The sequence below is a fragment of the Ranitomeya imitator genome, chromosome 5 (assembly GCF_032444005.1).
Source record: "Ranitomeya imitator isolate aRanImi1 chromosome 5, aRanImi1.pri, whole genome shotgun sequence".
NCBI classification, from domain to species: Eukaryota; Metazoa; Chordata; class Amphibia; order Anura; family Dendrobatidae; genus Ranitomeya; species Ranitomeya imitator.
The window spans coordinates 82,905,621-82,932,702 of NC_091286.1; the positions used below are offsets into that span (position 1 = coordinate 82,905,621).

At 44.5% G+C, this 27,082-nt stretch overlaps 1 protein-coding gene across 2 annotated transcripts in view; it reads left to right on the forward strand.

Moving 5' to 3' along the window:
• Window positions 1-27,082, forward strand: part of USP34 (ubiquitin specific peptidase 34) — a 282,270-nt gene that overhangs the window by 40,823 nt on the left and 214,365 nt on the right. For both annotated transcript variants that reach the window (XM_069768887.1, XM_069768888.1), the window contains exons 4-7: window positions 9,401-9,451; window positions 13,770-13,919; window positions 16,676-16,743; window positions 19,689-19,881. In XM_069768887.1, coding sequence (XP_069624988.1) covers window positions 9,401-9,451; window positions 13,770-13,919; window positions 16,676-16,743; window positions 19,689-19,881 — 462 coding nt within the window. The remainder of the gene's footprint in view (window positions 1-9,400; window positions 9,452-13,769; window positions 13,920-16,675; window positions 16,744-19,688; window positions 19,882-27,082) is intronic.

Sequence of the window (27,082 nt, forward strand, 5' to 3'; positions counted from 1 at the left end):
AGTTTTTGACCACATATGGGGAATTGGTGTACTCAAGAGAAACTGCCTAACAAATTGTACCTTTCATTTTCTCCTATTGTCCCCTTTGACAACTGAAAACTTGGGGGCCAAAGTAACATTTTAGTGGAAAAATTGTATTTTTCCATTGACTCAGTCCAATATTATACAATTCTGTGAATCGCCCGAGTGAAAAATACTCACTACACCCCTAGACGAATTCCTCAAGAGGTGTAGTTTCCAAAATGGGGTCACTTGTGGGGGTTTCTGCTTTTTTTGGCATGGCAGGAGCTTTTCAAATGTGCCATGACTTCTGCAATCCATTTTTTGCCAGAATTGCTCCAGAATTCAATTTGGCACTCCTTCCCTTCCTAGCACTCCGTGTGACCAAACCGTAGTTTTCCATCACGTGGGGGCGTCTGTGCGCTTTGGAGAAATTTCACAACAAATTGTACTGTCTTTTTTTTTTCTTCTTCTTCTGTTTCCCTTGTGAAAATGAAAAATTTGGGGCCTCAGCAACATTTTTGTGGGAAAAATTTATATTTTCATGGCTCAACATATTAAAAATCTGTAAAATACCAGTGAGTTGAAAGTGCTCACTACACCTCTTGAAAAGTTCCTTGAGAAGTGTAGTTTCCAAGATGGGGTCGCTTGTGGGGGGTTTCCTTTGTTTAGCCACATTTGGAGCTCTGCAAACGTGTGGTGGCATCTGCTGTCTATTCCAGACAATTTTACATTCCAAAAGTCCATTGGTGCTACTTCTGTTTGAGCCCTGCCTTGCGCCCAAAGAGTAGTTTCCCCACATATGAGGTTGCAGCAGACTTGAGAGAAACTGCACATCAAATTGTGTGGTATATTTTCTGATGTTACCCCGTTGTGAAAATACAAAAATGTTCATTTAGCCCCAAATTTTTAAGAAAAAATGTGAATTTTCCTTCCACATTCATTTAATTCCCGTGAAGCACCGAAAGTGTTTATAAACTACTTGAATGTTGTTTTGAGCACTTCGTGTGGCGTAGTTTTAAAAATGTTGTCACCTTTGTTTTTTTTCTGTCACTTAGGTCCCTCAAAGTCACTTCAAATGTTATGTGGTCCCAAAAACATTTTTGTAAATTTTGTTGGAAACATAAGAAATTGCTGACATTTTTAACACTTCTAACTTCCTAACAAAAAAAATATTTAAAACTGACACTGATGTAAAGTAGACAAGTGAGATGTTATTTATAAACTAGGTGGTGGCCCGATTCTAACGCATCGGGTATTTTAGAATATGCATGTCCACGTAGTATATTGCTCAGCCACGTAGTATATTGCACAGTCCACGTAGTATATTGCACAGTCCACGTAGTATATTGCCCAGCCACGTAGTATATTGCCCAGCCACGTAGTATATTGCCCAGCCACGTAGTATATTGCCCTGCCAAGAGCCCCGTAGTATAGAGACTTTAACCCCTTCCCGACCCATGACGCCACGTAGGCGTCATGAAAGTCGGTGCCAATCCGACCCATGACGCCTATGCGGCGTCATGGAAAGATCGCGTCCCTGCAGGCCGGGTGAAAGGGTTAACTCCCATTTCACCCGATCTGCAGGGACAGGGGGAGTGGTAGTTTAGCCCAGGGGGGGTGGCTTCACCCCCTCGTGGCTACGATCGCTCTGATTGGCTGTTGAAAGTGAAACTGCCAATCAGAGCGATTTGTAATATTTCACCTATTATAACGGGTGAAATATTACAATCCAGCCATGGCCGATGCTGAAATATCATCGGCCATGGCTGGAAATACTAATGTGCCCCCACCCCACCCCACCGATCGCCCCCGCAGCCCCCCGATCTGGCCGGTACACTGCTCCGGCTCCCCTCCGTCCAGTGCTCCGCTCCCCCCCGTGCTCTTGTCCGCTCCCCCCGTGCTTTAATCACCCCCCCCGTGCTCCAATCACCCCCCTGCACTCCGATCCACCCCCCCCCCCGGTGCTCCATTCCAGCCCCCCCGTGCTCCGTTCCACTCCTCCCGTGCTCCGATTCCCCCCCCCCCGTGCTCCGATTCCCCCCCCCCCGTGCTCGAATCCCCCCCCCCCCCCCCGTGTTCCCCCTCGCCCCATCATACTTACCGATCCAGCCGGGGTCCTGTCCGTCTTCTCCCTGGGCGCCGCCATCTTCCAAAATGGCGGGCGCATGTGCAGTGCGCCCGCCGAATCTGCCGGCCGGCAGATTCGTTCCAAAGTGCATTTTGATCACTGAGATATAATCTCAGTGATCAAAATAAAAAAAATAATAAATGACCCCCACCCTTTGTCACTCCCATAGGTAGGGACAATAAAAAAATAAAGAAATTTTTTTTTTCCACTAATGTTGGAATAGGGGTAGGGTTAGGGTTAGGGTTAGGGCTAGGGGTAGGGGTAGGGTTAGGGCTAGGGGTAGGGGTAGGGTTAGGGTTTCGGTATGTGCACACGTATTCTGGTCCTCTGCGGATTTTTCCGCTGCGGATTTGATAAATCCGCAGTGCTAAACTGCTGCGGATTTATGGCAGATTTACCGCGTTTTTTTCTGCGCATTTCACTGCGGTTTTACAACTGCGATTTTCTATTGGAGCAGTTGTAAAACCGCTGCGGAATCCGCACAAAAGAAGTGACATGCTGCGGAATGTAAACCGCTGCGTTTCCGTGCAGTTTTTCCGCAGCATGTGTACAGCGATTTTTGTTTCCCATAGGTTTACATTGAACTGTAAACTCATGGGAAACTGCTGCGGATCCGCAGCGTTTTCCGCAGCGTGTGCACATACCTTTAGAATTAGGCTATGTGCACACGGTGCGGATTTGGCTGCGGATTCGCAGCAGTGTTCCATCAGGTTTACAGTACCATGTAAACATATGAAAAACCAAATCCGCTGTGCCCATGGTGCGGAAAATACCGCGCGGAAACGCTGCGTTGTATTTTCCGCAGCATGTCAATTCTTTGTGCGGATTCCGCAGCGTTTTACACCTGTTCCTCAATAGGAATCCGCAGGTGAAATCCGCACAAAAAACACTGGAAATCCGCGGAAAATCCGCAGGTAAAACGCAGTGCCTTTTACCCGCGGATTTTTCAAAAATGGTGCGGAAATATCTCACACGAATCCGCAACGTGGGCACATAGCCTTAGGGTTAGGGTTGGAATTAGGGTTGTGGTTAGGGGTGTGTTGGGGTTAGGGTTGTGGTTAGGGGTGTGTTGCGGTTAGGGTTGTGATTAGGGTTATGGCTACAGTTGGGATTAGAGTTAGGGGTGTGTTGGGGTTAGTGTTGGAGGTAGAATTGAGGGGTTACCACTGTTTAGGCACATCAGGGGTCTCCAAACGCAACATGGCGCCACCATTGATTCCAGCCAATCTCATATTCAAAAAGTCAAATGGTGCTCCCTCACTTCCGAGCCCTGACGTGTGCCCAAACAGTGGTTTACCCCCACATATGGGGTACCAGCATACTCAGGACAAACTGCGCAACAATTACTGGGGTCCAATTTCTCCTGTTACCCTTGTGAATCTAAAAAAATGCTTGCTAAAACATAATTTTTGAGGAAAGAAAAATGATTTTTTATTTTCACGGCTCTGCGTTGTAAACGTCTGTGAAGCACTTGGGGGTTCAAAGTGCTCACCACATATCTAGATAAGTTCCTTGGGGGGTCTAGTTTCTAAAATGGGGTCACTTGTGGGGGTTTCTACTGTTTAGGCACACCAGGGGCTCTGCAAACGCAACGTGACACCCGTAGACCATTCCATCAAAGTCTGCATTTCAAAAGTCACTACTTCCCTTCTGAGCCCCGACGTGTGCCCAAACAGTGGTTTACCCCCACTCATGGGGTATCCGCGTATTCAGGAGAAACTGGACAACAACTTTTGGGGTCCAATTTCTTCTGTAACCCTTGGGAAAATAAAAAATTCTGGGCTAAATAATTATTTTTGAGGAAAGAAAACGTATTTATTATTTTCACGGCTCTGCATTATAAACTTCTATGAAGCACTTGGGGGTTCAAAGTGCTCACCACACATCTAGATAAGTTCCTTTGGGGGTCTAGTTTCCAAAATGGGGTCACTTGTGGGGGGTTTCTACTGTTAAGCCACATCAGGGGCTCTGCAAACGCAACGTGACGCCCACAGAGCATTCCATCAAAGTCTGCATTTCAAAACGTCACTACTTCACTTCCGAGCCCCGGCATGTGCCCAAACAGTGATTTACCCCCACATATGGGGTATCAGCGTACTCAGGAGAAACTGGACAACAACTTTTGGGGTCAAATTTCTCCTGTTACCCTTGGGAAAATAAAAAATTGCAGGCTAAAAGATCATTTTTGAGAAAATAATTTTTTTTTTTATTTTCATGGCTCTGCGTTATAAACTTCTGTGAAGCACTTGGGGGTTCAAAGTCCTCACCACACATCTAGATTAGTTCCTTTGGGGGTCTAGTTTCCAAAATGGTGTCATTTCTGGGGGATCTCCAATGTTTAGGCACACGGGCTCTCCAAACGTGACATGGTGTCCGCTAATGATTGGAGCTAATTTTCCATTTAAAAAGCCAAATGGCGTGCCATCCCTTCCGAGCCCTGCCGTGCGCCCAAACAGTGGTTTACCCCCACATATGGGGTATCAGCATACTCAGGACAAACTGGACAACAATATTTGGGGTCCTATTTCTCCTATTATCCTTGGCAAAATAGGAAATTCCAGGCTAAAAAATCATTTTTGAGGAAAGAAAAATTATTTTTTATTTTCATGGCTCTGCGTTATAAACTTCTGTGAAGCACCTGGGGGTTTAAAGTGCTCAATATGCATCTAGATAAGTTCCTTGGGGGGTCTAGTTTCCAAAATGGGGTCACTTGTGGGGGAGCTCCAATGTTTAGGCACACAGGGGCTCTCCAAACGCGACATGGTGTCCGCTAACAATTGGAGCTAATTTTCCATTCAAAAAGTCAAATGGCGCGCCTTCCCTTCCAAGCCCTGCCGAGTGCCCAAACAGTGGTTTACCCCCACATATGAGGTATCGGCGTACTCGGGAGAAATTGCCCAACAAATTTTATGATCCATTTTATCCTACTGCCCATGTGAAAATGAAAAAATTGAGGCGAAAATAATTTTTTTGTGAAAAAAAAAGTACTTTTTCATTTTTACAGATCAATTTGTGAAGCACCTGAGGGTTTAAAGTGCTCACTAGGCATCTAAATAAGTTCCTTGGGGGGTCTAGTTTCCAAAATGGGGTCACTTGTGGGGGAGCGCCAATGTTTAGGCACACAGGAGCTATCCAAACGCGACATGGTGTCCGCTAACGATGGAAATAATTTTTCATTCAAAAAGTCAAATGGCGCTCCTTCCCTTCCGAGCCTTACCATGTGCCCAAACAGTGGTTTACCCCCACATGTGAGGTATTGGTGTACTCAGGAGAAATTGCCCAACACATTTTAGGATCCATTTTATCCTGTTGCCCATGTGAAAATGAAAAAATTGAGGCTAAAAGAATTTTTTTGTGAAAAAAAAGTACTTTTTCATTTTTACGGATCAATTTGTGAAGCACCTGAGGGTTTAAAGTGCTCACTATGCATCTAGATAAGTTCCTTGGGATGTCTAGTTTCCAAAATGGGGTCACTTGTGGGGGAGCTCCAATTTTTAGGCACACGGGGGCTTTCCAAACGTGACATGGTGTCCGCTAAAGAGTGGAGCCAATTTTTGATTCAAAAAGTCAAATGGCGCTCCTTCCCTTCCAAGCCCTGCCGTGCGCCCAAACAGTGGTTTACCCCCACATATGAGGTATCAGCGTACTCAGGACAAATTGGACAACAACTTTCGTGGTTCAGTTTCTCCTTTTACCATTGGGAAAATAAAAAAATTGTTGCTAAAAGATAATTTTTGTGACTAAAAAGTTAAATGTTCATTTTTTCCTTCCATGTTGCTTCTGCTGCTGTGAAACACCTGAAGGGTTAATAAACTTCTTGAATGTGGTTTTGAGTACCTTGAGGGGTGCAGTTTTTAGAATGGTGTCACTTTTGGGTATTTTCAGCCATATAGACCCCTCAAACTGACTTCAAATGTGAGGTGGTCCCTAAAAAAAATGGTTTTGTGAATTTCGTTGTAAAAATGACAAATCGCTGGTCAAATTTTAACCCTTATAACTTCCTAACAAAAAAAATTTTGTTTCCAAAATTGTGCTGATGTAAAGTAAACATGTGGGAAATGTTATTTATTAACTATTTTGTGTCACATATCTCTCTGGTTTAACAGAATAAAAATTCAAAATGTGAAAATTGCAAAATTTTCAAAATTTTCGCCAAATTTCCGTTTTTATCACAAATAAACGCAGAATTTATTGACCTAAATTTACCACTAACATGAAGCCCAATATGTCACGAAAAAACAATCTCAGAACCGCTAGGATCCGTTGAAGCGTTCCTGAGTTATTACCTCATAAAGGGACACTGGTCAGAATTGCAAAAAACGGCAAGGTCTTTAAGGTCAAAATAGGCTGGGTCATGAAGGGGTTAAAAAAAACCCCCAAAACATATACTCACCTATAGCCCGTTGAAGTCCTGCTATACTTACCCTCCGCTGCCTTTCTCGCTCCTCTCCACGCTCCCGGGACCGCTCCATTGCAAGCGGCAGCTTGCAGTCCCGTCCCAGGGCTGGTGTGAGCAGGACCTATGATGACGTCGCGGTCACATGACCGTGACGTCACGGCAGGTCCTTGTCCCACACCAGCCCTGGGACGGGAGCGGAAGCTGCCGCTTGCAATGGAGCGATCCTGGGAGCGTGGAGAGGAGCGAGAAAGGCGGCGGGGGGTGAGTATAGCAGGTTTTTTTTTTTTCTTTATTATTTTTAACATGACATATTTTTACTATGCCTATGCAGCATCAATAGTAAATAGTTGGGGACACACAGGGTTAATAGCAGCGGTAATGGAGTGCGTTACACCACGGGCTGTTACCGCTGCCATTAACCCTGTGTGAGCGGTGAGTGGAGGGGATTACGGAGCGGGCGCCGGGCAGTGTCTGCAGGGGAATAGGGGAGGGACTAATCGGACTGTGCCCGTCGCTGATTGGTCGCGGCAGCTGCCGAGACCAATCAGCGAACGAATAACCGTGACAGAAGGACAGACAGACGGAAGTGACCCTTAGACAATTATGTATATAGATTATTTTGTGCATCATGACCAACTGGTTTAGCCCCTTCACAAGATTTGCCGTACATGTACGGCGCAAGTTGGAGGCAGGTGATGGCCGTGCTCCCGCAGGTAATGACTGCGCTCTGCCCCTGATTGTTACTCTGTGAAATGCAGCTGTCAGACAGCGGCATTAAAAATGTGTTGACACGCATGCGCGTCATTCTCTGTCCATCTACTTGCCCGTGACGTGATTGGGGGTCGCCGATGGGTTGTCATGACACGCTGAAGCATCGCTGTATATAGCACAACCAATTGGACCATTGCATCTTCAAGTACCAAAGTAAAAGAAAAAGTTTTAAAAAAATATGAAAAATAAAAAACCTAAGTTCAAAACTTTCCCTCCTTTTCCCCTATTTTAAATAGATATATTTTTAAAAAATATATAAAGTACACATGAGGTATCGGCGCGCTCAGAAAATTCCCATGTATCAAAATATACAAATAATTAACCCGATCGGTAAACGCCGTATTTGATAAAAATTCAAGAACATCAAAATAACGTTTTTGGTTTGCCGCAATTCTACAAAAAAAAAAAACAAATGATCAAAAAGTCACCTATACTTAGGTTCTCACCTACCACGAAAACCTTCAAAAGGAACCTGAAGACCAAACTTTTCCGACAAGCCTACAACCTGCAGTGATCCCCAGTCTACTGAACCGCCACATGACCAGCTCTATCCTCACCTACTGTATCCTCACCCATCCCCTGTAGACTGTGAGCCCTCGCGGGCAGGGTCCTCTCTCCTCCTGTACTTGTGTGTGCCTTGTTTTACTCATGTTTATTGTACTTGTCTATATTTGCCCCATTCACATGTAAAGCCCCATGGAATAAATGGCGCTATAAAAATGAATAATAATAATAGTAATAAAATCCCAAAATGGTGCTAATAAAACCGTCTTCTTGCCTCCCCACAAATAAGTCATCACACAACTCCATCGACTGAAAAATAAAAATGGTACGTGTCTCTGGTAATGACGACATAACCCCAACTTTTTATTTTTCCCAAACTTCTGATTTTTTTTTTCCCCCACCACTAAATTAATAAATAAAACTGGACATGTTTGTTATCGCTATAATTGTATTGATGAGGAGAATCGTATCGTAAGTTCATTTTTACCACAAATGTACACTGTAAAAACAATTCCCCAAAAGCTGTTAGATTTTTTTTTTTTTTCACAATTTCACCACACTTGGCTTTTTTCTCCCATTTCTCAGTACACTCTATGGAAAAATGTACAATGTCATTCAAAAGTACAACTTTTCCTGCAAAAATCAAGCCATCATATGTCTGTGGACATAATAATAAGCGTTCTGGCTCTGGGAAGGAGAGCAAAAATTGGAAATACAAAACCTGAAATTGACTGCGGCGTGATGGAGTTAAGGATATAAAAATTGGAAGTTTGAAAACTGCAACATTTTCACAAACGCTAAAAATGTTTACCTACATTTACCACTAACTACCACTAAGTACAATGTGTTATGAAAAACAAACTCAAAATCGCAGTGATACGTTGGTGTTAGAATTATTACCTGATAGTGACACTGGTCAAAATTGCAAAATTTGGCCTGGTTATGAAAGTGAAGACAGGTTGGGGGCTGAAGAGCTAAACGAGGACCTCCTGCTCTTCTGACGTCTATTCTTCAAGACATATGAACGTTGAAGCCTCTTTTCTTAATCTGTGTGTTGTGCTGTTCCTGTCTTATTCCTCCATGAAATATATAAATAATGACAATAGGGTGTTGCCAGTTACTGGAGGGGGTACATGGTGATGGAGTGAGGTCAGTGCTGACTCTGACACACCCATTTGACAAGAAATACGAGTGACATCCAGCTGTCAACTTGTTCATAAATATTCAGGAAGGATAACGGGAACAGCAGCACCATTTTGTAAAAAAAAAAAAAAAAAAAAATGAGGCTTCTGAGTTATATGGTTTATATGTCTTTCAAAAAATGGACATGTCTGGAGAGGTGATGGATCCTCTATAAAGAGGGAGAACATGAATGGTGAATTTATTGATGTATATTACCGTATATGATGCAGCTTGCATTATGTCTCTGGGTCTATCTGAAATAATGCAGCTGTTTATGACAACCTGCATGTGGCACAACTACTATAGGAGGCCATAACCTGCGACTGTGCAGGAGCCCGATGTCTGTGATATCCGCTCATTGTAGCAGCTAAACACTTGTTTTATTCTGACTGGTTTTTTTTAAATTTTTTTAGGATATCTCTGCGCAGGAAAGCAATCTCCTGGGGGCATTCTGTGACATGAATGTAAGTATATTACGATCATTGTATTAAGAACGTTCAGTGACTGCAGACTTATCACTTTGGACTGGACAACCCTTTAATTTAAGAAAAGAATGCTTTGAACATGTTTCCTGAATATGGTTTCTCAAAGAAGTAATGCCTCATGTCCTACTACCTGCAAAATACTAGACCTCGTATTATTACGTTGAGATATATAAAAAATCTTTGCTTAACTGCATGCAGGGGAAGACGTGTACTGGTCTTAAAGGAAGCATGTCACCTCCAAAAATGCAGATATAGTGGAATCTTCAGTTAAAGGGAACCTGTCACCAAGTTTGGCCGATATGAATTACGGCCACTGCCTTTCAGGGCTTATATACAGCATTCTATATTGTTGTATAGAAGACCCCGATCCGACCTGTAAGAGAAGAAAAATAACTACTTATACTCACCTGCAGGGTGGTCTTGGTCCGGCGCCTCCCATCCTGTGATGCTGTCCTCCTGCTTGGTTAATGTGGATGACGTGTCCCTTCGTCATCCACACAGGCTCTCTGGAATCGCGCTCCTGCGCAGGCTGTTGAGGGCAGAGCAAAATCCTGCAGTGCGCAGACGCCGGGCCCCCTCTGACCTTTCACGGCGCCTGTGCACTGCAGGATTTTGCTCTGCCCTCAACAGGACAGATAAGTACGCCTGCGCAGGAGCACGATGCCGAGCAAATTGTGTGGATGACGCATTATAGAATGCTGTTTATCAGCCCTGAAAGGCAGTGGCCGTAACTCATATCTGGCAAACCTGGTGACAGGTTCCCTTTAAATGGTGTTTAGAATTTGCCTGGCTGCCTTACCAAAGAAGCGGCTACAGGGAGAAAATGAAGTTTTACTCTCCCTGCAGCTGCTCACTTACAGCCATTGGGGTCCGCAGGGAAGTGATTATTATAGTCACTGCTCATGATGCAGCGACTGTTCTGTAATCACTCCCATTGGCCGTACACACGCACACTGAACATCATTGTGCAAGGGAAGTATTACAGCATGCTCACTCGGGTATCAATTTTATTATTTTTTTTTACTTTTTTTTTGCGTCCCTTGGGGGCATTGAGCCAGAGATCCTTTTATGGCTGGGCTTCACAGGAGTGCCAAGATGGTAGCGTTCCTCTTGGCCATCGTAACTCATTGGCTCCCAGCATTTGCAGCGGTGTAACAAGCAGTCGTCAGTGGACTTGTCTCTTGAGCCTGCTCCCACATGCTGACCCCAGCGCAGATGTACTTCCATATGCACAAAGGATTTAGTAGGGTTAAAATGCACTAAAGAGACCTGCATAATTCCCCCCCCCCCCCAATATATTTACATGAGATCTTAAAATAAAGAAATTGACTCTTGAGACATTTGCTTTCCTCCCAATTTTAATGTCCTTATGTGGTTACATTTCCATGAGATACTGTGGTAGAATATGAACATACAGTAGTCCTTTAAGGGGAACCTGTCACCTGACTGAGGCTGCCCAAACCGCAGGCAGCATGAATAGGAGCCTAGCTGCACAAATGTGTGTATTTTTTATTTTTTTTGCATATATTTTAACCCCATTCTGCCCTCGAACGGAATAGTACGTCCGAGGTCAGATCCCCCGCTTTGATGTGTGCTCCGGCTGTGAGCCCGCATCAAAGCCGGGACATGTCAGCCGTTTTGAACAGCTGACATGTGCCCGCAATAGGCGCGGGTGGAATCGCGATCCACTCGCACCTGTTAAATGCTGCTGTCAAACTCTGACAGTGGCATGTAATAAGCGCATCTGGCCGGAAATGCGTGCATCACGTGATCGGGGGGTCATTGGCATGTCAGCATGACAACCAGAGGTCTCCTTGAGACCTCTATGGTTGTTGATGCCAGATTGCTATGAACGCCACCCTGTGGTCGGCGCTCATAGCAATGCAGTAATTCCGCTAAAGGCGATCTGATCATTGCCTCTATGTAGCAGAGCCGACCAAATTTTGGCAGCTTCTAGCCTCCTATGGAGGCTATTAAAGCATGGCAAAAGTAAAAAAAAAAAAAAAAAAAAAAGTTTTTAAAAATATGAAAACAATAAAAAAAAGTTTAAATCACCCTTCTTTCGCCCCATTCAAAATAAAACAATTACAAAAATCAAACCTAAACATATTTGGTATCGCCGCATTCAGAATCGCCCAATCAATAAAAAAAAAAAAAAAGCTGATCGCTAAACGGCGTAGCGATAAAAAAAAAAGTCAAAGCGCCAGAATTACTTTTTTTGGGTCGCCACAACATTGCATTGAAATGCAATAATGGGCGATCAAAAGATCGTATCTGCACAAAAATGGTATCATTAAAAGCGTCAGCTCGGTACGCAAAAAATAAGCCCTGACCCAACCCCAGATAACGAAAAATGGAGATGCTACGGGTATTGGAAAATGGCACCATTTTTTTTTAAAGCAAATTTTGAATTTGTTTTCATCACTTCGATAAAAAATAACCTAGACTTGTTTGGTGTCTATGAACTCATAATGATCTGGAGAATCAGAATGGCAGGTCAGTTTTAACATTTAGTGAACCTAGCAAAAAAAGCCAAGCAAAAAACAGGTGAGATTGCACTTTTTTTTGCAATTTCACTGCACTTGAAATTTTTTTTCCTGTTTTCTAGTACATGACATGCTAAAACCAATGATGTCATTCAAAAGCCTTCACATGGCCATATTGACAGAAAAATAAAAAAGTTATGGCTCTGGGAAGAAGGGGAGCAAAAAACGAAAACGCAAAACCAAAAAAAGCTGGGTTAAAGGGTTAAAGACCCAACATTTCTGAGAACATATACTTTAACCTTCGTCAGGCTGCATAATTTTACAAAGTTAACAGGCTGGAGAGGTACAATTGTACATTCATATATACCTTCATATATACCTCCACTGGGATATTTGGCCAATATATTCTGGACCAAAACTGCAGAGATGTCACAAAATTTCAGCCCTCTACGGCTTTTCGAAAAAAAGTTATTGCAATTTTAAAACCGAATAGTTACAATTGTACCTAGTCAGCCGGACGAAGGTTAAATAACCGGCTGGGGGCTGTAGTTGGAGATGAGACTGGTCTGGCCCACCCACTGACCGACTTTTCTAAGTGCAGGTGATTAACTTAACTGGTTTCTCCCATTGCGAGAGACCTGTCAATCATCCAGAGCGGTGCAGAGAAAGCTGTCTGTGTGCATAGCCAGGCTAAACTGGCTTAGGTTAGGTTCAGATTGCGTTAGTGCAATCCGTTTAGCTCCCAGCGCTAGCGGATTGCGCTAACGCAATGTGTTGTAAAGGGGTCGCGTTAAACGTCCCCGCTCTCGCAGATCGGAACGGATTGCGGGCGCGCCTCGGACGTTGCAAGCAGCGTCCGTGGCGCGCCACAATACACCGGCACATCGCTAGCGCGTGCCGAAAATGGCACGCGCTAGTGATGCGCATTCCCATTGCTGTTAATGCGCGTTCCCATTGCTGTTAATGGGCGCGCTAACGGACGCGTTGCACGGCGATAATTTCGCCGTGCAACGCTGTCCGTTAGCGCGGTCCCATTAACGCAATGGAAACGTTATGGTTCCTGGGAGTATCAGAGAGACGTAATCCTGGCTGCATTCGTGCGGCCAGGCTCTGCTTCATGAATAATAGAAATTGTAGGGCAGCACCTCACCAGAAATAAGTTGATATGTAGGTAGTGCTTGCAAGTATGCCAAAAAGGGGATGATCCCAATCTTCATAAGATCCGAAGGTGAAGAAAACTGCAACAGCATCCACTGTAGCAAAAAAGTAACTTCTGCTTTATTAATACATTTCACAATACAGGGAGACGGCAACGTTTCAAGCTGACAAGATATGTCTTTATCAAGCCATGACCTGTATTATGTGATGTATTAATAAAGATATTTTTTGCTACCATGAATACGCTTGTTGCTTTGTATACCCCGCCCACAACACTGATTGGCAGCTTTCTGCCCATGCACAGTGTACACAAAGCTGCTAATCAGTGATGGGGCAGGGTCTATGGAGGACTACATGGCAGCAGGTTTACTAGTCCTCTAGTCTCTATTGATAATCTCATGCTGAAAACAGTGATTTTCAGACCTACAGCAAGAAGCCCAGTGACACATCGCTGGAGTCAGGGTCTAGATCTCTACATTATGCTACTCTCAAATTAGGTGGCAAAAACCTGGTGACAGTTCTCCTTTAGGGAAATTCAATTATCCTACAGAAATTCATACTGTGGCTTTGTTTTTTTGCCACCATTTTGTTCCCCCTACCAGTGTATTGGTTTTTTGTATTGTTTAGTACATTGTTTCCTGCTTTTCTTTCAGGATGTAGAAGTCCCACTGCACCTTCTCCGTTACGTCTGTCTGTTCTGTGGAAAGAATGGGCTTTCTCTAATGAAGGATTGCTTCGAATATGGATGTCCGGATTCTCTTCCCTTTTTAATTGCTCATGCATTCATCACTGTCGTGTCCAATGTAAGTTGACAGTCATGATAGGCTTTTATACCGACTTGCATGTTGGTCTGCATATTCAAGATGGAACCGTAGACGTAAGAATTCCAAATATTCCATAGCTGGGTAGCATTAGATTTTGAATTATTTGTCAATATTTAGCGTGCCAGCAGTGGAAAAATTCTTAGTCGTAGAGTGTCGCGTACCTACTTCTCAACACGTGACTGGAGGTTGCGCCTGCAAGGGGTAATCTATCTCCTGTCACTCAGTCCAGCATTCAGCCTCTGTCCTATACTGCAATGGGAGCATAAATCACACCCTGACACGGACCACGCACCCTGCTCGTACACGCTGCCACCACTCACCAAACACACGGGCGATGAGTCCCGGAAATACTACTGCTACTGTCTGCCAATCAGCAGGGTCACACACTCTAAGGCTATGGATTCTTTAGAGCGTACAAAGTTCAAACTTATTAAACGTAGTAGTATAAGGAGCAGAACGGCACTAGAGTAGAATGTCTCTGAAATCAATAGGACTATTAGTGGACCGCTGTGCGTTCAGGCGTCACAATCATAGAGGGTAGTGGTGCTCTGCATGAATGTCCAGCAAATAATCCGTATGTAGCAAAAAGGGAAGAAAATTATGCGGCACTCACCCCAAATAAGCTGTGAAGATTGTGATCTTTATTGAAGAAAAATGAAGATTACATCCGTCAGGACATCGGGTACATGAGAGGGTGCGGTATAGGAGCACGGACGACGGCCGTTTCGCACACACAGGTGCTTCAACGGGTCCAGGTCTGAACTAATATCTAAATTTTGCAGTCTGGCATTCTGCTCCTTGAGGGGGGATGAATATGAAATGGATCACATCAGCTGGCTGCCCCTCAATCTGTGAACAGGTTTCTAAGTGTACAAGCCTAATTTATAGGCTAATTTATAGAGTTAACCCAGGGGTTAGAGTTCTAGAACAGCCTCTCAGGTTAATATTCTAATTCCTTGGTTTGTGACGGACTATTCTACCAATGAATACATTATATTTCTTTGAACACTATTCGTGTAATCTTTCTTTCTCAGAGTAAATATACAGTGTCAGGCTGCAATTTGGCGTCTTCCCATCAAAGGCGCTAGGAGGTGTGAAGTATTTCCAATTGTGTGTGTGTTGTCAGAACATCCCCCTGGGGTGACTGGAGACCCAGGAGACTGCCTTCTCAGGATAACATAGGTCATGCCCTTTGTGAGAGCTGCAGTCTGCAGGACAGATGTTGATTTACTGCTGGTCGTACATCCATACATACACATATTTCACTACTTAGAGGTAAAACAATCTTTTTTGACTGATGGAAATCTGTCACACCGGTTAAAACATTTATTGAATTTCCAGTATCTGTGACGTTTCATATACAGAAGTTAGTTACGTTGTTTTAACCCCTTAATGAACTTTGACGTGTATATTTTTCATATATTGGATGTGGGTATATTGAGCAAACTTGACTCCAAAAACATTTAAACATCTGCCTCTACAGCAGTGACCAGAGCTAGCCCTGACTGCTGCGGGTTACCCAGTTAGATGCTACGGTCAATCTCTGACAGCGGCATTTAAATGACTTGAAATTGTTTTGACATAATTGGGTCAAGAAGCCATTAACTGTCTCCACCCCCTGCAACACAATTGTGGGGTGCAGAAGGATTAGGATAGCAGCCGAGGGCTTACCAAAGACCCCGTTGAAGTCATTTTGGCGCAGCAAAGGCTGGGCTTCATAGAGTTGAGCAAATTTTTTACAAATTTGGTTCTGATGATCGCCGACATATTATTTTGGCAATAATCGCCGAGCACAAGCTGACTGTCATTGGGGTCAATGGGAGGCGATTATCAAACATAAATTCGGCACGAATAGGTTACCAATATGGTACAAATATGGCAAACTCAGATTCGGCGACCGATTCCGAACATATTTGCTCAACTCTATTCATAGATTATTTTTACTATATATTGCAGTACTCGCACCTTCAGTTTCCTAGGTGGGATAAAGAAAACATGTTAAATGTACTTAAATGTAATTAAAAAAAATAAAAATAGTTAAAACATAAAAAAAAAACTTTGTTGCCCAATTGTACCAATCCGGAAGTATAAAAAAATAAAGCAATTTTGGTATTGCCTCGTCCATAAGTATGATGTATCAAAGTGTAAAGTTAATTTTCCCATACTATAAACATGCTAGGAAAAAAAATGAAAACAGAATTGCTGGTTATTCTATCACAGCATCTTTGAAAAAAATGCATTAATGAAAATGTTCTATGTAGGGCAAAATTTTACCAATAAATACATCAACTTTTCGCACAAATATCAAGTCCTCACATCAATAGAAATTCTTTTTTTTTTTTTTTTAAAGCCATAAAATGTACAGTATAAATTGTATCATGATTTATATTAAATACTGTAAAAATGGAAACCATAAAATCAATGGGGAATTTTTATTTTCCTTTTATTTCACTTGTAAGTTTTTAATTGAAATTTTATGCTGAAAATGATGTGTGTAAATGCGGGGATTTCTGCTCGTGGAGCTCATACTTGGGCCCTGAATAAATCGAGATGTTTGGAAAATGTTTCCATTTTTTTTATTTGCAGTTTATCATGTCTTTCCATCTTGTGATTTCCATAATTCCACATTTTCCTTCTTGTCAGTGATGATATGTGTATATATTTTAGTCTATGGTCTGTTGGGTCAGCGCTTAATCCGATACTTGTGACAAAAATGTATTTTTTTCCTTTTATAGATCAGAATATGGCTTCACATCCCAGCTGTTATGCAGCATATTATACCCTTCAGGACCTATGTTATAAGGTGTGTGCGTATATAGCAATAACTTGGTTTATGAAAGTCTAAAAGAAAAGAAAACAAATATGTGATGACTTGTAGATAGTGGGATGACTGCTTGGTCTCCCAGATTGGGGCTCTGAAATGCCCTATTGGCATGAAGTGGCCGCTAAAAGTGATCGAATACTCAATTAATTTTCTATGGGATTACCTAAAATACTGGAGGATTGTCCTCAGAGCACCACCTATCCGCAGGCTTTCACCTAGATGATAGCATGCACTTGTTGGGTGCAACACATTTTTCTGCTTTTGGGGAAACCACTGGCACCACTAAGAGGCTTGAAGCTAATCCTGTCATTTGGTTTTGGGCAGGGCTGTGGAATTGGTAAGCCAGACCTCTGACTCCTCAATTTCCATGACACCGACTCTACAAAAATGGATTCGGACTCCACAGCCCTAGTAAGCCAGACCTCTGACTCGTACTCAATTTCCATGACTCCGACGTCACCAAAATGGACTCCAACTCCACGACTCTGACTCCATAGCCCTGGTTTTGGGGTACTAAACAATCAATCTGCCTTTATGCAGACTTTTATCGACTGCCTAATAAGCTTTGTAAAGGGAATGTCACCCCAAAATTCACCTTTAAGCTAAGGCCCCTGCTATTAGGGGCTTATCTGCAGCATTCTGTAATGCTGTAGATAAGCCCCGATGTAACCTGAAAGAAGAAAAACAAGTTAAATTATACTCACCCAGGAGCGGTCCCGGTGCGGTCCGGTCTGATGGGCATCGCGGTCCGGGTCCAGCGCCTCCCATCTTCTTTGCTTCTTGCCAGGCTCCTGTGCAGGCGTACATTGTCTGCCCTGTTGGGGGCAGAGCAAAGTACTGCAGTGCGCTGGGGCTTGGCCTTTCTGACTGCAGTACTTTGCTCTGCCCTCAACAGGGCAGATAAAGTACGCCTGCGCAGGAGCCGTGGCAAGAAGCAAAAAGGACATCGGTGTGCGAAGAATTAAAGTCCTATAAAAATACGGAAGCAGTGTTAATAAATTATTAGTCTCCAGCAAAAAAGCAAAAAATGCAAGTAGTGCTATGTTCAGGTTAAATACCCAAACCAGGGACTCAATCAGAATAATAAAGCAAAGATACAAGTAAAGAGTGTCTGAAGTTAATTGTTGTAGATGGCTAAAGTGCCAAGTGCTTAATACGAGGACCAATAGGGTAGGTTAAACTGCACTGTGTGCATTGGCAGATAGTGTAAACAAGGAAAAAGGCTTAGGAAGATACATGATACGTAACCTGTGAATGCAAGCACGGACCCCGTTTCGCAATAGCTTCTTCCTTTCTTCCTTGGGAGGTTTTCGTGAGAGTTACATTGAGAGATTGTCTGACTTCTGGTCAGACAGAGGTTGTGGTTACAAGATGGCAGTGTGGGACCACAGCAGTGTGAGGAAGAACTGAAGTTGGCAGCTTGTGAGTATAATGCTAGGGTCAGGGACCTTAGATTAATTGCACCACCCCATCACTGAAATGAAAAGAAAAAAAAAATGGTTGAGTTTGGAACACGATGTCTTGGGTCTCCTGATCTGAATGTATCAGTGTCAGATGCATATATGCGGCTGCTGAGTTTTTGGGTCAGAAGACCCACGGCTGGAAAAGTCCTCACGGTTCGTTTTCTGACCATGGATGTCTTATTAAACCTTCCTAATTGTGTGTTCACATGCTGGGCTTTTGGAAATCCTGTCCAAATAAAGCCAAAATCCTCTGCAGAGAGAAAAGACATGCTTAGGTTGGTTTCACATTTGCGTTTTTTGCCGCTGCGTTTTAGCGCAAAAAAGCATGCGTTTTCCCCCCCCTATACTTAACATTAAAAACGCATGCGTTTTTTTTTGCATGCGTTTTGCCGCGTTTTGACAACGCATGCGTCGTTTCTATGCATGAGTTTTGTTGCAGAAACGCAACATGTAGTAATTTCTAGCGGCGTTTTTTTGCCGCAAAAAAAGTATTGCTGTCTATGTAAACGCATGCGTTTTTAAGCACATGCGTTTGCATGCATTTTAATAGAAAAACACAAGAATACACACTGATAAGCCACCCCCCAACCCTAACCCTAAGGGATCCTAACCCTAGGTTTAGGGTTAGGATCCCTAGGGTTAGGGTTAGGATCCCTAGGGTTAGGGTTAGGATCCCTAGGGTTAGGGTTAGGATCCCTAGGGTTAGGGATAGGATCCCTAGGGTTAAGGTTAGGATCCCTAGGGTTACTAGGGATCCTAACCCTAGCTATTTCTGTTTATAGTGGGTATTGTAGTTGAATTTGATTGGCAGCTGTCCCACAATTGTCATCATGCATTTCAAAAACTCAAACGCAGGAAAAAACGCATGTAAACGTGTCAAAACGCCGCGTTTGTTTTAAAACATGCAAAAACTCATGTGTCTAAAAAACGCAGCGTTTAAACGTGGGTTTTCACCACATGCGTTTGCGTTTAAAACGCTGCGTTTTTAAATGCAAATGTGAAACCAGCCTAACTGTGGCCTTAATATTTTCGGCATGTCATTTGTGTTGCAGATTTATGGTAAGTTTTGATCTGGGATTTCACTCCTTCACTTTGTAGGCATGCAATCTGCACTTTAATTGACCATAATGACTGACTGTTCTAGGGCTCTTGTAATTATGCTCCCAATTATTGTAGGATATTTCTCCAAGAACAGCTGTAACGTGGCAGGTAAAGCACGTTATTTATATTCTCAAGGTTCTGACTTTTCTGCGTTTCATGCAGCACTTACCTTTCTAAATACCAGAAGTGCAGTGTCCCACAGGTGCCGTTAGAGTCCCCAAGGTGAATACAGATGTATACTGTGCCCACCAGTATATGGGTGCACTCAGCCAGGTTGCACCTACTTTTTCTGTAGATGAAATGTAGGAATGTGGATCTCTGAACCTGCCTATGTGGTGATACTGTTTTCTGTTCTTCCAGGTATTTGTGTAAACTGTCTGACCAGGATCTACGGCAAAGTGCAGCCCGTAACATGGCTGACCTAATGTGGAGCACAGTGAAGGAGCCCCTGGACACAGCTTTGTGCTTTGATAAAGAAAGCCTGGACTTGGCATTCAAATATTTTATGTCCCCTACACTAACAATGAGACTTGCTGGGCTGAGCCAGATAACGGTAAGTGCGCCATCTTCTTCTTGGAAATCTTTGTCTTGTGTCAGGTTTGCTCTGATGCTGGTTGTAATGAATTTATATCCTGGCTTTATTTTCTAGCAAAATACATTCTCAAATGTTAAGTTAAAAATCTCTTGTATTAAATATAAATATTTTCACAACTTTTCTCTGTTCAAGATTTCTTAGAATTATAAGGGGAAATAACCTCACAGAAATTAGCATAGATCTTAGTGTGGCTGGGAACATGTATATCCTAAATTGATCTGTGTGTCCCCCACATAATATTCCATTTGGACAAATCAGTAGTTGTAAACACCCATCATATATGTTTAATCAAAAAAGATACACATTTAACACAATCAACAACTAGAATGCAAAACCTAGATGGTGATCAAAAAAGCCTGGGATGGACATGAACCACAATGTAATCACAGTGCATGGTGGTAAGTAATCTTTGAATGAATGAATGTTTGCACGAAACCCTGTGAATCCTAATGCATATGAAGTAAAGGGGTGAGATGGCAATGCCTCATCTAACCTATCATGCATAAGTTAGTGCAAATAAATAAATTAAAAGTGCAAAGTAAATAGTGATCACAGATATTGTGGTTCATGTCCCCCCAGGGAATGGCGGAGTTGCGACCCACGTTTCGTGGTAGCTCCCTGTGAAAAAGCTATTGCGAAACGCACGTCTGGACTCCGCCATTCACTGGGGGGACATCTACCACAATATGGGTGAGCACAATTTACTCTTGTAATTTTAATTATTTGCACTAATTTATGCATGATAGGTTAGATAAGGCATTACCATCCCACCCTTTTACTTCATAAGCACTCGGATCCACAGTGTCTTGTGCAACATTCATTTATAGATTATTTACCACCATCCACTGTGATTACATTGTTTATGTCCATCACAGTCTTTTTCTGGCCACATCTAGGTTTTTTGTCCCTGTAGTTGATTGTGTTAAATGTATATATTTTTTTTTTTTTTAATATATTATTAAAACTTTTTAGAATTTAAGATTTGTTGACTTTAGCCCCTTCATGACGGAGGTATTTTTGTTTTTGCAGTTTTGTTTTTTTGCTCCCCCTTCTTCCCAGAGCCGTAACTATTTTATTTTTCGGGCAATATGGCCATGTGAGGGCTTGTTTTTTTGCGGGACGAATTGTACTTTTGAACACCATTGCTTTTAATGTATCGTGTACTTGAAAACTGAAAAAAAAAATTCCAAGTGCAGTTGCCAAAAAAAGGGCAGTCCCGCAGTTGTTTTTTGTTATGCTTTTGTACCATGTTTACTAAATGCTAAATCTGACCTGCCATTATGATTCTCCAGGTCATTTCGAGTTCATAGACCCCAAACATATCTACGTTCTTTGTTTTATCGAAGTGGTGAAAAAAAAAATCCAAACTTTAAAAAAAAAAATTGTGCCTCTTTCCGATACCTGTAGCGTCTCCATTTTCTCCTTTGCCACATTGGGGGACATAGAACCATGGGTGTTATGCTGCTGTTGCTAGGAGACTGACACTAAGTTGAGACAAAAAAGTTTGCTCCTCCCCTGCAGTATACACCCCCATGCTGGCTTCCAGAGACCCAGTTCAAGCTTAGTGTCCGTAGGAGGCACACAGGGTCTGCTATTCAGACCAGAGTTTCTCTTATTTTTTTATTTTTTACTGTTTAACTTTTTTACCCGGATGAAGGGGCAACGGAACCTTTCAAGGCTCCGCTCTCCCCGAACCAACAACAGGCGAGCACGGAGAGTGTCGCCTCTCCGTATCCTCTCCTGCGACGTGGGATGCCACTGCCTGGGCTGATTCTAGGGGCGACTGGCCCCTTTAAGGGCACCGATCTCCCCTCCTCCCTTAACAGACGAGCACATGGAGTGTCACCTCCACGTATCCTGTTCTGCAGCCAGGCCTATTGCCGGACATTTTGTCCTGCCCACCAGGTTATACCCTCGGATGCTCAGAGGCACTCTCAATCGTGGCGTCCGTGCAGCCCCCACTGCATCACCACTGAAGAAAGCGGATGATGGAAGGAGGCGGACGGTTCCTCTCCACCCCCCTTTTTAAGGGGATGGTGGATGGAGGTTCCCCCAACCCTGCACCGTCCTAACTACCCCGGGCACAGCTCTGTCCTGCGGCATCTGCCATCCTCTTCATATCTTGGTAAGTGCCACCCGGGAGGGGTTGTTTTCCGGCGGTCATAGGAGTGCTCCATAGCGCAGGGACTCCACAGGGCTCCGCGGCATCTTTTCCGGTGGTCCGCGGGTGCGTGCCGGCCGAAGCCATAAATTTAGTCCCCGGCTTCGGCCTAGTGCGGGCAGCATCCCAATAGGCCCCGCCGACCACTCGCATCACTCTTGCGGCTCCGCCCCCAGACCTGGCGCTTCTCGCTCCTTGTGAGACTACCTCCCAGCTCTCGGCAGCCATCTTTCCCCACTGCACAGCAGCTCTGGCCGTCGTCTGCAAGTGTCGGCACTCCTGGATGCCAGTCTTCCCCTACTCAGCGCCATCATCTTCAGATTGCGGGACACAGGCCCTGGTAAGGAGACTGCACTAGGTGCTTCCCTGCAGCTTTACCCCACATTGCTTCCACTAGCAGTGTTTTTTACTCTTATTGTGGTACATCATGTCGCAGTCAAGGGCTAAAAAGGCTACAAAGGTACATACCGCCTTTTTCACTGCTTGTACCACCTGCCAGGCTCCTTGGCCTCGAAGCTCCCCTCTCTGCTCAGCCTGTGATGCCCAATGTGCCCAGTAGCCCTCTGCGGCTACCGACCCCAGTGTATCTAGCCCCCCCCCCGAGTGGGCCGCGTCACTGTCACAATCCATGGCTTCATTGGCCAAAGCGACTGAATCCCTTCATGACCCCTCTGGGGAGCGGGGCACTCGTCTACCTGGGTTAAGAGACCCCTCCCTTACAGGGGAATCATCGGCCAGCAGGGGTCACTCTCACCTGAAGGAGGTTCGGACATCCAAAAAATGGATCCGCACTACCTCTCCTGAGCATTGACCACGCCATTCAGCCTCTGGTAGCTCCACTTCTCGCTCACCCTCTCCAGGGGTTCGCAGCGATCATGACTCCAAATATGAGTCTGAGGCATCCTTGGACCCCAGAATTTCAATCGACTGTGGATTCCCTCATTGAAGCTGTCAATCACGTGCTAAAGGTTGATGACCCTAATTCTGCTCCGGATCATGCGGTAGAACCAAGCAATCCCATAGGGTGTTCGCCTCTCATCCGGATTTTTTAGATATAGTCCGGCGACACAGGGAGCGAGCGGATAAGCGCTTTACGGGAGAAAAGGCCCTGGAAACGAAGTATCCCTTTTCTGCAGATCTTGTCAAAGATTGGACGGAACCTCCACCAGTAGATCCTCCGGTATCTCGTTTGGCTACCAAAACGCTTTTATCCGTTCCTGATGGGGCTTCGATTAAAAATCCCACAGAACGCCAAATAGATTCCCTGACTCGCTCAGTATATGAAGCCTCAGGTTCCTCTCTATCCCCTTCCTTCGCTGCGGCATGGGTCGCAAAAGCAATGGTTTTCTGGGCAGATATCCTTGTAAAATCCATTCAGGACCAGGCTCTTCCGTCTGAGGCGGCGTATCTCCCCAAACAAATCGCTATGGTTAGAGACTATGTGATGTATGCGTCTTTAGATGCAGCAAACTGTGCTGCAATTGCTGCTTCAAATGCCGTCACCATTAGGAGAGCACTATGGCTTAGAGAGTGGCGTGCAGATTCCTCTTCTAAAAAGTCTTTGATTTCTCTGCCTTTACAGAGCGGACGTCTGTTTGGAGAAAAATTAGACCAGCTTATTTCCGATGCTACAGGAGAGAAAAGCAAATTCCTCCCCACAGCACAGGCCTAAAACTGCTTTTCAGCGTCAGCAATATTTTCGCCCTTTCGCAGTAGCCCATTCTGGTCCACCTCCACAGCCTCGTCCAGATCAGAACGATCTCCACGTACAGAGAGAGACCCTCGGCCCTCATACAGGCCTAATCAGTCCTGGCGAGGTAAGCCTAGGCAACCCAGAACCAGGGGATCCAAGTCCTCCAGATTTCCTTACGGAGGTCTTCCAGCAGATTTGCCTTCACTGGGGGACTCCGGACGTGGATCTGATGGCGTCCAGACTAAACGCAAAAGTTCCTAATTTCATAGCACGTGCTCGGGATCGCCAGGCCATCGGGGTGGACGCACTGATATCCCCATGGCATTGGTTCCACTTCCTGTATGTGTTTCCTCCGCTTCCTTTACTACCGAAGGTGATCTGAAAAATCAAGATGGAGGGGGTTCCTTTGATCCTAGTCGCCCCAGATTGGCCAGGTCGCACGTGGTACGAGCTCGTTCAATTCGTATCAGACGTACCCTGGCGGCTACCAGATCGCTCAGATCTGCTTCGCCAAGGGCCGATCTACTACCAGAGCTCAGAGGCCCTATGTTTAATGGCTTGGCTGTTGAAACCTGGATCCTAACTCAAGCTGGTTTCTCCCAGGAAGTCATTGCCACCATGATAAGCGCTCGCAAGACGTCTTCCGCTCTCATCTATCACCGCACCTGGAAAGCCTTCTTCTCATGGTGCAGGCTCCGTGAACGTCCTCTCCTTTTTTTCAGTTCCCTCCATTCTGAAATTTTTCCAGTCCGGCTTTGATTCCGGTCTGGCGCTCAGTTCCCTCAAGGGTCAGATCTTGGCATTATCTCTGTTGCTCCAATGTAACATTGCTGCTAACTTGCAAGTGAGGACTTTTGTTCAGGGGGTCCCCTTTTGAACCTCTGCAAGATGTCTCACTGATTGTTCTCTCCTGGAAGGTCGCCTTCCTTGTGGCAGTAACCTCTATCAGGCGAGTCTCAGAGTTGGCCACCCTGTCCTGCCGGGCGCCCTTCCTTTCCTTCCACCAGGACAAAGTGGTCCTACGTCCATCTCGGTCTTGTCTTCCCAAGGTGGTTTCATCCTTCCACCTTAATGAAGATATCGTTCTTCCCTCCTTCTGCCCACAGCCAAGACATAAAGTTGAAAAGGTCCTTCACACCTTGGAAGTGGTAAGGGCTCTCAGGAGGTACATTTCTAGGACTGCCCCCTTCTGCAAATTGGACTCCCTCTTTGTGCTCCCTTAGGGTCACAGAAAGGGTTTAGCTACTTCTAAAGCCACGATAGCCAGATGGATCCGATCAGCTATTCAAGAATCTTATCGGGTCAGGGGCAGACCTATCCCAGCAGGGATTAGGGTACACTCAACTTGGTCGGTGGGTGCTTCCTGGGCCATTTGGCACCAGGCGTCGGCAGAGCAGGTTTGCAAGGCCGCAACATGGTCCAGCCTGCATACTTTCCAGCCTGCATACTTTCACGAAGCACTACAATGTCTACACTCAATCTTCTGCGGATGCGGCCCTTGGCAGACGTATTCTGCAAGCGGTCGTTGCGCATTTATAGTCAATTGGTACACGGAGTTATTTGGTTATATTGTTCCCCACCCAGGGACTGCTTTGGGACAACCCATGGTTCTGTGTCCCCCAATGTGGCGAAGGAGAAATAGGGATTTTTGTGTACTCACCGTAAAATCCTTTTCTCCGAGCCACTCATTGGGGGACACAGCACCTACCCTGTTAGCCTTATGGCTCGTTCCTTTTTTGGCTTACTCTGACATGTTATACTCTAATATTATATTATGTGTTGTTAATGATCTCCTACTGCTTTTACACTGAACTGGGTCTCTGGAAGCCAGCATGAGGGTGTTTACTGCAGGGGAGGAGCTAACTTTTTTGTCTCAACTTAGTGTCAGCCTCCTAGCGACAGCAGCATAACACCCATGGTTCTGTGTCCCCCAATGAGTGGCTCGGAGAAAAGGATTTTACGGTGAGTACACAAAAATCCCTATTTTCTTGCTCTCGGTTTGAGTGAGGGCTTATTTTTTGCTCAGCGAGCTGACTTTTTTAATGATATAATTTAGGTGCAGATACAAACTTTTGATCACCCGTTATTGCATTTTAATGCAATGTCGCGACGACCAAAAAAAAAATAATTCTGGCATTTTTTTCCTCTATGCCGTTTAGCAATTTAAGTTAATCCTTTTTTCTCATTGATTGGGCGATTCTGAACGCGGCCATACCAAATATGTACATGTTTGATTCTTTTTTTGTTTTATTTTGAATGGAGCGAAAGAAAGATGATTTGAACTTTTTATATTTTTTTTTTATTTTTTTTAAAAACATTTTTTTTTTTTTTTTTACTTTTTGCATGCTTCAATAATCTCCATGGGAGACTAGAAGCTGCCATAACCCGATCGCCTCTGCTACATACAGGCGATGATCAGATCGCCCAGAAAAGGAAGAGCTGCTCTGCCGTTGGGTAGAACAGGCAGGTTAGCAACTACCTGTCAGTAAGTTCTTGGCCCCATACAAAAAAATAACCAAAGCCCCTGATAATACATTTAATTCATGAAATATTTGATGTGCATACAATTTTTGCTTGTTGTCTATGTTGATTTCTGCCTTGACTAAAATTTAAAGGACCTTTTTATAGTCAATTTGGTCCATCAGGCGCTGCTGTTTATTGACATGTAAGGGTGCGTGTCCACTGTCCGGATTGACGGCTCTTTGGATGGATTGGAAAACCCCCTCCGCCCAAAGCCCCGCCCCCTTATGTACTCGCGGTGATTTTGGATGTGTTCATCGCACATATCCGGAATCGCCGCACACTATGCATTGGACCCTGTTATTTACCTTGTGGTGACGGAGCGTCGCCGCAAGGTAAACAGACGTGCGGCGTTCTAAAAAGACACCCCGCATGTCCGTAAACACAGGGCCGCCGGATGCGTGTTCGCACACATAGTGGAGACGGGATTTCATAAAATCCCCTCCACTATGCTGTAACATCTGGACGCTGCAGGTTGGACGCTGCGGTTGTACGCAACGTTCAATCCGCAGCTAATCCGGATGTAATTCGGCCTGTGGACACATACCCTTAGGCTACTTTCACACTAGCGTTTTTTTTAAATCCGTCACAATGCGTCGTTTTGCAGAAAAAACGCATCCTGCAAAAGTGCTTGCAGGATGCGTTTTTTCCCCATACACTTCTATTGATGACGCATTTGCGACGGATTTGCACACTTCGCATCCGTCTTGCGACGAATGCGTCGTGCTTTGGCGGCCGGAACTCCGCCCCCACCTCCCCGCACCTTACAATGGGGCAGCGGATGC